Source organism: Sinocyclocheilus grahami, unplaced genomic scaffold (assembly GCF_001515645.1).
Source record: "Sinocyclocheilus grahami isolate Dianchi unplaced genomic scaffold, SAMN03320097.WGS_v1.1 scaffold224.1, whole genome shotgun sequence".
Classification (NCBI taxonomy): Eukaryota; Metazoa; Chordata; class Actinopteri; order Cypriniformes; family Cyprinidae; genus Sinocyclocheilus; species Sinocyclocheilus grahami.
The window spans coordinates 199,464-213,164 of NW_015505403.1; the positions used below are offsets into that span (position 1 = coordinate 199,464).

Here is a 13,701-nt window from a genome sequence, read left to right on the forward strand (position 1 = left end):
TTTGTAAACTTTTGTGTTTGTTGACAATATATATATATATATATATATATATATATATATATATATATATATATACAAACCAATGCACACTTAAACACACCCAGCCTGCTTCTTCGCCGTAATTTGGGGGGTTTAACTTGGTGTGCAACCCCCATAATTCCGTTTTACACCTTTGTGCAAGAGCTCTGTTGTGCTGTTATACGGTCTGCAGCCACCTGTTGTTCCATCTTTCTTTGTTGCGCGCCGCACTTGTCGCTCTTTTTGGGCGTATTGCCTTGATTTTCATGCAGATACGAAAGTCTCATGTCAGCTATGGTTCATATACAACAATATATCTGACGTACATGAAAATGTGTTATTGTAAAGCTTGTCTGTAAGACTTGCTCATCATATTTGTGTGTGAAACGTACCCTGGTGCTCTGGTTTATTTGTACAACAAAAGCATCGTTTTGCTCTAGTATAAATGGGGACATTGCAGCGCTTTTCTATTTAGAGCAAGGCTTATTTTTAATTTCATTATGTTTACATCAGGCAGTAAAGTCGGAGATTTGGAGATTTTATAAAGAGAAATGGGTCTCTTTGTGGGCATGTGATTTTGCTTTTGTTTGCATTCCCAGAAAACACGCAGTCACTCTAATTATGCTGATCCATTGTACCACCCAAATGGCTTAGCTGTATTTAGAGAACACATATCATCATTTTATTTTCAAAATATGAATCTTTCTTATGGTTTGAGAAGCCTACTCTGTTTAAAACACATTTGGCATTAAAACCAAGGCACATTATTTCAGAATCTACTTCCACATCCCACCCCAGCCACCTATTATTCCAGGCTTTGAGGTCTCCGCTGGGGTTGTTGGTCTATGGTGATGACAACTCACCTGCTGTGGAGGGCAGATCCAGCGTATGAGAACCCTTTGAGTGCAGAAAGCGCGTGTGTGTTCTGGCGGGTTACTGCTGGATGCACATACCTGTCCTGCCACTGAGGGCGTGTGAAAAACGTTCTGTCGTTTTTGCAGTAGGAACTTTGGTTGTTGAATGCTTTGATGGTTCTTGGAAGATCTGTAGCGTGTATGTTACAGAAAGTTCTAGAGAGAAGAAATTTAATGGTTTTTATGTTATTGTCAAAAGAGATGAGGAGGGAAGTGATCAACAGCTTTGTATTGTTAGTTGGGCTATAAATAACAGGGCTCAACAATAAGGATGGCCTAGTGGCCTGAGGCCAGTTGATGGAAATGTCACTTGACCTATTCAGGCCAGTACTGCGCTTTCTTATGAACCTTGTTCATCAATCATGAATATGTGTTTATTTCTTGCAAACATTTAGATTTTATTTGAATATTGTTGCTGATATCTTCAAAATAATACATTTACATTTTTTTTATTTAATTATGTCACATATATGTAGTGAGGTTAGTTACAGCTGACTAACATATATGAGGTTTATTAAACCTATGAGAATAACTTGTGATAGTATATGCATGTATATATGGAATACACTATGCTACCAGTCGGTACAACTTAAATGTTTTTGAGAGAAATCTCAGTTACACTTTACTTGAAGGGGTGTGCATAAGACTGACATGACACCTTCATAATCATGACATGACACATGTCATGAATATGAAGGTTTTTTATGCATGTTTATGAAAACTGTCATTAAGTGTCATTCGCTCAGTTATGTAATTTTTAATGCAAAGATGACATTGTTTGAGATGTCTTTGTTATGGGCTATGGTTAGGGGTAAGGGTAGGGGTAGGGTTAGGTCAAATAATGTCATATTTGTATTAAAAATGACATAACTAAGCGAATGACACTTAATGACAGTTGTCATAAACATGCATAAACCCTCCTTCATATTCATGACATGTGTCATGTCATGATTATGAAGGTGTCATGTCAGTCTTATGCACACCCCTTCAAGTAAAGTGTTACCAAGAATGTCAATGCTACTCTAATAAATCATTAACCCTTAGCCTGACTCATGAAATAATAGTCTACACACACACACATTGCTTTGAAGCAAAGCTGAATTCTCAGCATCATTACACCAGTCTTCAGTATCACATGATTCTTTATTTGCATATGAAATATCATTACATATTTCTAAGGCCTTATTTGCATATCAGATATCATTACATATTTTCTAAAGCCATACCATATCACTACTGAGAAATGTATAGTTAAACCGATAGCTTCAGTATTTGTAGGCATGCAAGGGCCTAACACTGCCTGGATGAAGCTGTAACACACACGAGTCTCTAGAGAGCGGTTGGATTTCAGAGTCTGTCATTGGTTCTTCCTGTGGTGGAGGTCAAAGGGGAAAGAGCTAACACTGGGTAACTGAGCAGCCACTGAACAAAGAATAGATAGTAGGAGAGAGAGTGCGAGAGTCCCATACATCACCCTTTCTCCAAGCCTGCAGGATGCACCCCGTTCACGATTTGTAACCACCAGGAAGAAACAGCCCTGTCATTGTGAGCAAGTAGGTCAGTGGACCTCAAACAGCTGAGAGAACACAAATCTGTCAAATATACAGGCAAGAAGAGCATGGGGCACAATGAAAACATCATTTTTGGACAAGTATTTTTGCTTGGTTGCGTAAAACACAGTTTGTGCTGCACAAAACCATTCAATGTTACTTAATTTGATATACAGGGAGAAGAAAGTCTCATTACGAAATTTAAAAAAAGGACGAAATTTAAAACCTTAAAGTTTGGTGTAATCTTTTAATGTTAATACATACTGAGCTGTAAAATATCAGAAAATGTGTCCTTTTTATGACAAGGCAAGGGTAGGTTGTAAAATGTCATGTGGTGTGACTGCCCCAAAATAGTGATATTTATTAATTAATCATTTGTGATGGTATTTAAATACACTTTTTACCTTGGGGAAAAAAAACTTATTGAAAATAATGATTAAATTGTGCACACATTCAAAGTATAAAGCAAATATTCTATTACTTTTTTGCTGGTTACACCACATGACATTTTCTTTAAATTTAAACTTTTACTGCAATGGCAATAAAAGGTTTTCAAAGTCATACAAAACCAACATTAAAGGGGTGGTTGATTGCGATTTCACTTTTTTAACGTTAGTGTGTAATGTTGCTGTTTGAGCATACACAATATCTGCAAAGTTATGAAGCTGAAAGTTCAATGCAAACGGAGGAGATATCATCTTTTAAAATTCTGGCAGTTTAATGCCTACAAAAACGGCTGGTAGGGACTACAACAAGTTACTTCCCAGGTTCGAGATGATTCACAAGTTTCAAAATCAATGTTCTAAAGTAGCGGTTCTTAATACGGTTCCTCGCATTCCCCTGCTCTGCACACGCTCTGCATCTCTCTCTCTCTCTCTCTCTCTCTCTCTCTCATTCAGCTCAGCTCCAACAATGAGCTGTTCCAATTATACACTTATTTTCACATAGCTATGATAAATGTTAAACATGGACGCGCGTGCAGTTGCCATACTGCATTAAAGCTTACTGACATGACACCTTCATAATCATGACATGACACATGTCATGAATATGAAGGTTTTTTATGCATGTTTATGAAAACTGTCATTAAGTGTCATTCGCTCAGTTATGTAATTTTTAATGCAAAGATGACATTGTTTGAGATGTCTTTGTTATGGGCTATGGTTAGGGGTAAGGGTAGGGGTAGGGTTAGGTCAAATAATGTCATATTTGTATTAAAAATGACATAACTAAGCGAATGACACTTAATGACAGTTGTCATGTCATGATTATGAAGGTGTCATGTCAGTCTTATGCACACCCCTTCAAGTAAAGTGTTACCGAAATCTCTTATGCTCACTAGGGCACTCAAGTTATTTAATCAAAAATACAAAAATAGTAATATTGTGAAAGATTGTTACAATATACGAATCTTTTGTAAAGTTATAAATGTCTTTAATTTCACTTTTGAAAAATAGAATGTGTCCTCGCTGAATAAAATTAATAATTTCTTATTATTCATTACATCTATATAAATTCATTAAATAAGTATAAAAAGGGTAGATTATATAATAAATATTAAGTAATCTCTCAAATGCCACTGTTTCCAGAAAAAGTGTATTCATGAATGAATGTCATGGAGTTACATTATAGCTTTTTTGTAATGCAAGTGATTCTTGATTCATGCAAAAAATATCACTAACTTGCAAATTGTATTATATTTTTATTATTGCTATTATTATTATTGGTTATATTTGTGGCAAAAAGGTTGGGTTGTTTCAACCCAAAATTGGGTCAAATACCCTACTGTTGGGTTAGAATTTCAATTTAATTTCAGTATTAAAAAGTGAAATTAAGGATGATTTTTGGTTAAACACCTAAATCAGGAATGGAGAATAAAACAGATAAGGGTTACCTTTTGTGTTAGACAGCAGTAATACTTTAACAGTTAGTCAATAAATGTCTTCAAAATGCGTAGTTGCCCCCTCAGAAATGTGTTATGCACATATCCTTTTTGTTTTAAATAGCAGCATGTCTTTGTCTCTGATGTTGGATGGCAGGAGTTCAGCACGAGTCTTTGTGGGGTTTTAATGTCTCGGTAATGAGCCCTGTGATGCAGCTCCACAAGAGAGACCGCTGAAATACAGGTATGTTGGGAATGACCCAGGCAGAGGATAGAGGGAGAGGAAGAAAGAGAGATGGAGAGTGATGGCTGGTGGTCTATCTGCCGAGCGTTTGATGTGTCCATGTTTTAGGAGCAGGAATGGGACAACATGCCATGATGGAACAATTGGAGGACAGTGCAGCCATTCAGCGGCCCTGCTCAAACGTGGGGTCACGGGGAGAGGACAGGCACCACCGAGTCTTACTGTCTGACCCGGCTTGGAATGTCGTATTCACAGGAGAATCAGTGTGTGTGTGTGTGTTTATTTGTGTGGGAGAGAGTGTGTGATGCACATCAGGATTTTTTTGAGTATGTGCATCTTGAAGATCTTAAAATAAATAAATAAATAGTCTACAGATAAAACATGTTTTTTTTCTAGGTTTTTATTTGGGAAATCGTTTTTTTGTCCTACTAAGCGTACCTAAAATGCCCAGCCGTCTCTTTGCAGAGTGTGTGTATGTGTATGTGTGTGAGTCTTCTCCTCCTTTGTGACAAAAAGAGAGGTGAATAAAAGAATGGCAACAATAAAGACAGGAAAGTCTGAACATAATGATGAGATCTTTTCCCAGGTGAAAAAAGAGAATGACACAGTCGGAGAGGGCAAGATAGGAGCTGTGTTGTAAATGTGTTCCCCTCTGGGGAGAGAGGGAGAGAAAAGAAAGGAGAGGTATTGATATAGAGAAAGTATGGAAGACAGAGTGCAAGGGGTTGAAGAGCAGGAAGTGACTAACACAAGGGAGTAAGGAGAGAAAGCGTGAGAGAGAGGCAAGACATAACCTGAGGGGAGAAGATGGAGGTAATGAAGTTAAGTGAGCATGCAGATGAATAGGGTGATTACAGCACAGAAGAGGACTGTAGCTGTCCGTTTAGACACAGGGATTTCGCTTTGAATCAATGTTATCGTCTGTTCTTTCTCTCTGTATCTGCCTTCAGATACAAAGACTGCTAGAGTCATTATCTGTCTGGATGAATGGGGTCTCGTGGGGATTGTGTTTGTGTTCTTTGACACATATTTAGCCTTTGAGCATTACTCAGAGCAAGTTCTTCTGTGTTCATACAACCACAGTATCTTTTTTTCTGTCTTTGCTAATGCAGTTTTAAGTTTTGAGGAATAGTTCACCAAAAATAAGAATTCTGTCTTCATTTACTCACCCTCATGTTGTTCTGAAAACCCTCATGACATTATTTTATCAGAGCGCTGTCAAACTCTAGAAATGACAATAAAAGCACCATAAACATTGAATAAATTTAGTAAGTCAAGCCAAGAAGTGTCTCGTCAGATTATTGGTGAATTATGATTTGTTCATCGTTTATGCACTGATTTCATGCACATTTGTGTGTATGTACATTAATTAGCCTAAATTGGACTCATTAACTACAAATAATCTAAATTTTGTGTTCCATGGAGAAAATAAAACTATCAATCATCACAATTACATTAAACTGATATATATCATATTTTTGAGTTTTATTTTTATTACAACCGAAGTACTGGTGCATATCAACTTAGACAGGACGGCCTTCAAATTTTGTCTTGGACAAAGTGAGCTCTGAAGTTTTTGCCAGATTTGGTGGTTGAGAACCACTGCTTTAAGCATTTCTTTTTAATAAAAACAATCAATATACTTGTCATTTACATTACAAAAGAATATGATACATTTTTATAATCGACGACAACAGCATTGATATTCTATCCTGCAGCAGCCAACATCCAGATGTGATAAAACTGTTTTCAGAAAGTCAGTAACTGTGGAGAATATGAACAAGCATCATGAGAGAATTTAAATTCTAAACACCTTTGGAGGCTGAAAGTGCTGCTTCTCATCTTAATGACTTCATGCACTTTGTCACATTTCAGTTTTCCTGTTTGTTTTCCCTTTTTTAACCTGGCTGTTTTGAATTTCCATAGGTTGTCTATGCGGTGGGCACATTTGAGGTCCAGATTCGACAGTGGCTAAACCCTCAGGGCTTTCTACTGAATGGTCAGTGCTGTGACCCCCAGGCCAGTGGGGGGCAGCGCTGCTCATCAGGTGATCAGTGTGACACCTTCTTCAAGGCCTGTCTGAAGGAGTACCAGGCTCGGGTTGCACCAACCGGCACCTGTACATATGGCACTGGCAGCACACCTGTCCTGGGTGGTAACTCCCACACCTTACATCATCATGGAAACGAGGGAAGCGACAGCAGAAATGGACACATTTCTATCCCATTTAAATACGCATGGCCAGTAAGTACATCTCTCATTTGCTTAGTGAACAGCGATGAGGTAAAAACATCATTTCTATATATCATTTGATGTAGAAACCTTTGAGAAAGACTGCTTGGAAGACACTTGGATAAAGTGTTGGTTTTTCTGATCCGTTGTGCGTGGTTGAATATATCAGAAGGATATTTTCTAAAGGGCAGCTGTCATGTCACATTAAACTGTCTGGGTTGCCAAGACCTCACCTCTGCTGCCCTTATCATGTCAGTTCTTGAAGGTAAACTGTGTAAATGACAAATATAACAGGTGGAAAATGACAAAAAAGACCACACACAAGTGTCCTGAACACATTCGCTCATCTGCCATTGGTTGAAAAATATATTAAATACATGAAAAATACACCACCCCCAGACTCCATTGGTTGAGCTAATGTGGGAAAATGGAAAAAACAAAAACAAAATTTAGGGGTATCACAAAAAAATAAGGCTGAGCCAATGTTTATGACACTTCTGACAATGATTTGTTAGCACTAGAGCCATAGTATTTACACTTCTTTGAAATCAAAAATACCTTACCTAAAGTTGTAAACTTTAAAGAAATATCAAAAATGAAAGTTATGTCATCATTTACTCATGTCGTTCCAGAAGAGTTTGTTCATCTTTTTTAATGAAATCAGGAAGGTTTCTCTCCCTCCTCTGAAAGTCTGTTACACCAAAACATTGATGCTTCAAAAGTTTCTGAAGATGGTTAAAGAAATCATTTTGAATCAAGCGGTTTAACCAGCCAAAATATTCATGCAAAACATAAACCTCTATATAAACTGAATCAATAATAAATTGAAGGCCTAAGAGTGTTCAGCATTCTCCAACAAATATTTTTCTGATTTTATAGACTGTTTTAAGTTGTAAAGTTGGCAGGATTGAACAAAATCCATTGTATGGCTTCAGCAGACATGTGTTATGTACGGAAGTTCTAAGCGGCCATGCATTATTTTTTTTTTCCTTCTTGTTTTCTCGTTATAACGACTTATTTTCTCATTATATCGACATAACGAGAGTTGTTTTCTCGTTATAACGACTTAATTTTCTCGTTATATCGACATAACGAGAGTTGTTTTCTCGTTATAACGACTTAATTTTCTCGTTATATCGACATAACGAGAGTTGTTTTCTCGTTATAACGACTTAATTTTCTCGTTATATCGACATAACGAGAGTTGTTTTCTCGTTATAACGACTTAATTTTCTCGTTATATCGACATAACGAGAGTTGTTTTCTCAAAAGTTCCTGAGCCCTGCCCAGCTCTACAGCGCCCCACAATCTTCCAATCTAAATCTGTGGTGAGAAATGGAACTGCAGCACACTGTAATTGAGAGCCATTGCTTATTTTCTCGTTACCTTACTTACGTAAACCTCAATCTAGATCATTCTGCTTCAGCTAAGTCTACATCAGGTCAGTAACTAGTTGGCATGTTTGTTCTTCCTGTGTGGAGAAGCGTATCAAATTAATGAAAGTGTAAATAATTTTTAATGTTAAAATGTGCTCGTGTGAATAGCCTTTATATAGTTGTGTTTGTTTTATGTTTGAGAATAGACATGACTTTGCTTTCCTCACCGTAATTCCTCCACAACTTGTAACAACATTCGTAAGCAATAAATATTAAGGGTTAGTTCACCCAAAAATGAAAATTCGGTCATTCATTACTCACCCTCATATTTTTCCAAATCCCTCAGACCTTCGTTCATCTTCGGAACACAGATTAAGATATTTTGATGAAATCCAAGAGCTTTCTGACCTTTTTCTGAGGCACAGAAACTTAGTAAAGACATTGTTAAAATAGTCCATGTGACATCAGTGTTTCAACCTTAATTTTATGAAGCTACAAGAATACATTATCATGAAGCTTGCGCCGTGATGGTGCTAAAATGGTGCTAGGGTGACACAGAGGAGAAGAATTGTTTCATAAAGCCATTATTTTTTATTTTCTTTGCACACAAAAAGTAAAATTACTGTTGAGCCACTAATAGTCACATGGACTATTTTGTCATTAGGGCCTTTCGCACCGCTTTAGGTCCAAAACTAAATGTACAGTACTAAAGTACTGGGACGATTTTGCGCAAACTATTTCCCAGTACCATTTAAAGGGTTGCATTCGCACCAACAGTGTGTACTAGGAAGTGACGTAAGCCGGTCGATAGCGTCGTCATTTTTGCGCGGCGTTCAACAACAGAAACAAAGAAGAACAACGTTAACAACAGGAGGATCGAGGACTATGATCGGAGCTGTGTTTTTGTTGTCTCGCGGGTTTCACAATAATGGACATGGAAAGTCGACGTATACGTAAAGCGATTGAAAGCACGGAAAGGAAGACTAAGAATCTCCAACGACAACTGGCAGTGCTACATTTGCTACAAGTGCCTGCACTTCAGCGTCCGTCCATCTATCGCTGTTCTCCATACTTGTGAAATAAGTTGACACAATGTTTACAGTATGTTTACACAGCGTTTTAAATCATGGTGGGTGAGGGCGTTTTCATACGCGTTTGGCCAATCAATGTCTACTTACGTCACGATTAGTACCAGTTGTGCTGGTTAGACCCTGCTCCGGAGTAGGAGCTAATTTGGTTCTCTAAAATCGCACCCAGTTCCGGCGGTGCGAAAACGCCAAAAAGTGGGTAGTTCCACAATTAGTTCTGGTACTATGAAAATGTTCCCGCGGTGCGAAAGGCCCTAAGGTTCTTGGTACCTTTCTGGACCTTGAACGTGGTAGTACCCTTGCTGTCTATGGAGGGTCAGAAAGCTCTCGGATTTCATCAAAAATATCTTAACATGCGTTCTGAAGATGAAGAAAGTTCTTAAGGGGATTGGAACGACATGAGAGTGGGTAATTAATGACAGAATTTTCATTTTTGGGTGAACTATCCCTTTAAGTCTGTTCATCATACAGCATCATACAGTCTTCAGAAGACTTGGATTTTGGATTTTTATTTATTTATTTTTTACAGTGTCTTTACAAACTTTTTGTAGCATCAAAGTTTTGGGGTAGAGAGACAGAAATCTCTCAGGTTTCATTAAAAGTATCTTTATTTGTGCTTTCAAAGATGATCAAAATTCTTATGGGTTTAGACTGATGGTTAGTAAATAACAGCATTTTTGTTTTTGGGTTAATTAAAAACAACACTGAAGCATTTGTTTTTCATTATCCACAAATTTGGATCACACCCAAATCGCATGCAGTGGTTTCCTTAAAGCTATATAAGCTTGCCTGCTATTTTATTAACTTGTTGATAGGGAAGTTTTCACTTAACCTTGATCTGACCTCAGTGGCATTATGCCGAGCATATGGAGGTAGTAATGCTGGCTGACTGTTGGCCAGACCGTGGACGTGCTGTGCCAGTGAACTTTACTGAACCTCGCTGTGAGTGCTGCGGTCAGTGGTTGGTTTTTTCCAGCATGGGTCTTTAAACTTATTACACACTTATTAATTAGAGCGGATAGATAGTGTGCATGTGTGAGAGAGAAAGAGAGAAAAAGATGAGGGTGAAAGATTGTAGCACAACTTTTAATTTTATCTACTGGTGTTGTGGTGGCTGAAGATAAAGACTGTCTTTTGTAACATAATGAGTATTGTTCTGGTCCTCGGATTTGATAAGCTGCATTCAGAGATACATGCTGATATTTTGTATAATGTCACTGGGACATTTCATTGCCTCTCTGCTTGTCTGTATTTGCCATACTAAAATTTTAACCAAACCATTTTCACTGATGGAGCAAAAATAAACAAATTACTTGTCTGAATCAGTTACTCAATATTTGTCTTGTTTATTGAAGTGTCTCAAAAGCAACATCACATTTGCAGTCCTGCTGTTGTGCTGAATATCAGCACGGCCAATGAAAATAGTTTGGTTGCAATGTCACAAATACACAATTGGTTTTTGATCGGTTAAATCAAGCCTGAACATAATAATTTACAGCTTGTTTATCTTCTATTTGCATTTATCTCCTCTGTAGTAATTGTCTTGACTAGAAAATGTGTCTTTCTTTCTCTCCCACTGTGTTTCATCATTTTCTGGCTCTTTCTTTTGTGAAACATGTTTATTCTCTCTTATTTTTCCAGACAAATTGACATCACTAGTTTTTATTTTCTGCAGTAATAGAGCAGATGCTATCACTACAAATAGACCATTAATCGTTGACTTAAAAGCAAATCTTTAATTGGATCACTGTGATTTAATACTGGTGTGGTTTTTTATGATACCATTTTTCAACTTCATACAAATTCAATGAAAACAGAAACATAAAAGAGAGGTGCCCAAGGCCCAAGAAGGAAACCAACTGTATTGTTTGTCTTGTGGTTGAGATCATGAATGTCTTGTCACTATGCTAAGTCATCGCACATAATACCAATCTTATCATCAGAATCTGAAGGGAGCGGTTGGGGATATCAAACTCTTCGATGAGTCACAGAAACCCCCAATAAAAGAAAGATGAGTCTCATGACCCACATATCTCTCATGTAAAATATTACAGTATTCTCTTGCTGTACTTACTGTCTACCACAGTGCTGCATTACAACCAGCTTTAGGCCTCAGAATTCCTTCAAAATAACTTACCGGCTGTAGGACACTGATAGGCCAGTACAAGTAGGTTTTTTTTTATTAACTGTTTAATGAATGATGAAGTTCTCTGAATCTTAGCATCCTAACTGAAATGGAACCTCGATGTTGAACGCTCTCTTGTACCAAATCTTTTTTATCATACATTTGCTTTACGTTTACATTTATTGATTTGGCACTATTATCCAAAGCGGCTTATACCACAAGTATACACACGGGTATACAGCATGTTAACAAGCTAATGCACACATTAAAACGTTTAGAAATGCACAAATTCATGCAAATGACAGGCCAAAAAAAGTAAACTGGCAGCCAATGGCAGTGACGTCTGTTTCTTCCGTACAAACATGCACACTGTAAAAAATGACCGTGAATTTAACAGTAAAAGACTGTAAAAATGCTACAGTAGTTTCACCGTTTAACTGTGTTGTCATACTGTAACACATTGTGGCTCCTCCATTGTTTAGTGTTTCCTGATTAATGGTGTCGTGATTGAAGCTGTTGGCCTTCATGTGGTCCCACAGTAAATGAGATCATCACTCTCCCTTTCTTCCGTTGTGACAAGAAAAGAAGAGATGAGGGCATCGATGATCAGGATGAATGGATATGGAGAGGAAGTGGATGTGTGGGAACTCTAGGTTGTGGGGTTTGGGAATGAACGTTTTTAGTTGATGGCTTTAGTGGCGAGGTTATTACCTCCATCTAACGCCACAAACGCTGGGGTGTGTACAAGGCAGAGGGTTAGATGATCTGAAACTAGAGGTGCATTGGAGTTTTGTAGGTGATTGCAGCTCAGAAATTTTAATAATCATCATCTGAATACAAAGCAAGCCAATCGAATAACATGCAGGGTGGGAAATATGACCAAAATTATAATTTATAAGTAATATATTTGACATACTGTATAAACACATTTGTACAATATATTGTCCAAATCTGTTTTCAATTGACACCAGGAAAGGATATAATCATAGATAACTATTTTGTGCATCCTTAACTCAGGCAGCATTGTATGAAATGTCTAAAATAAGCACAGTTTTGGGTTTTCAGTTCTGGTTTTGATTTTGAGCTCACACTAGGAAAAGTCTGTAATAATACAGCCCAATATACTGTGTTAATATGAAGGAATTTTCCATATTCGTTTTTAATACCTGTATTTTGAGTTATGTATTGCATTGTAATGTGTTTTAGGGTTGAAGGGAATGTCCTTAAACCGAACAATTCAATTCCATTCAGTTCAAGGTTATTTGTATAGCACTTTTCACGATACAAATCGTTGCAAAGCAACTTTACAGCAAATTCAGTTTCTACAATATTTAGTGGTAGCTTATAAGTGGTGACTGTCAGTTAATGTACATATGACAGAAATGTACGGAAAAATCTATTAAAGACGTAATCAAACAGACGATGAACACTATTAAGAGCAATTATTATATGATGCAATCAAACTTATAGCAAAATTTGATAGTTCTGTATGTTGTTTCAGGGTTGGCATCATCTGAGGTCCTTTGAGGGGTTGGCATCATCTCATCTCAGGTGTTCTGGATTCAGACTGAAGCTTGTGTAAATCCTAGTTACCATGGGATGTCAATCCCGTGGCAGAAACGGAGAAACAAATAGAGACATAATTAGCGTAGCAGCTGTTCCAACCAAGCAAAATTGATTCGTTTAACCCAAGCTAAAGAATAATGTGCATTTGATCAGATATAACTGCAGTAAAAGATTATGAGATGCATTATTTGAATGATTGGCCAAAGAGATGTGTCTTTAATCTAGATTTAAACAGAGAGACTGTGTCTGAACCCCGAATGTTATCAGGAAAGCTATTCCAGAGTTTGGGAGCCAAATTTGAAAAAGCTCTACCTCCTTTAGTGGACTTTGCTATCCTAGGTACTACCAAAAGTCCAGAGTTTTGCGACCTTAGGGAGCGTGATGGATTGTAGCGTGGTAGAAGACTAGTTAGGTACACAGGAGCTAACCCATTAAGGGCCTTATAGGCAAGTAATAATATTTTGTAACTGATATGGAACTTAATAGGTAGCCAGTGCAGAGACTGTAAAATTGGGGTAATATGATCATATTTTCTTGACCTGGTAAGGACTCTAGCCGCTGCATTTTGGACTACCTGTAGCTTGTTTATTGAAGATGCAGGACAACCAGCTAGCAGTGCATTACAATAGTCCAGTCTAGAGGTCATGAATGCATGAACTAGCTTTTCTGCATCAGAAACAGGTAACATATTTCGTAACTTGGCAAT

The 13,701-nt window shown here is 37.5% G+C and overlaps 1 protein-coding gene across 1 annotated transcript in view; it reads left to right on the forward strand.

The window, feature by feature from the left end:
- The window catches only part of LOC107596890 (protein jagged-1b-like), a 70,979-nt gene that overhangs the window by 3,575 nt on the left and 53,703 nt on the right, over positions 1-13,701 (forward strand). Inside the window, exon 3 of the mRNA XM_016287749.1 lies at positions 6,535-6,852. Within this exon, the coding sequence (XP_016143235.1) occupies positions 6,535-6,852 (318 nt within the window). The remainder of the gene's footprint in view (positions 1-6,534; positions 6,853-13,701) is intronic.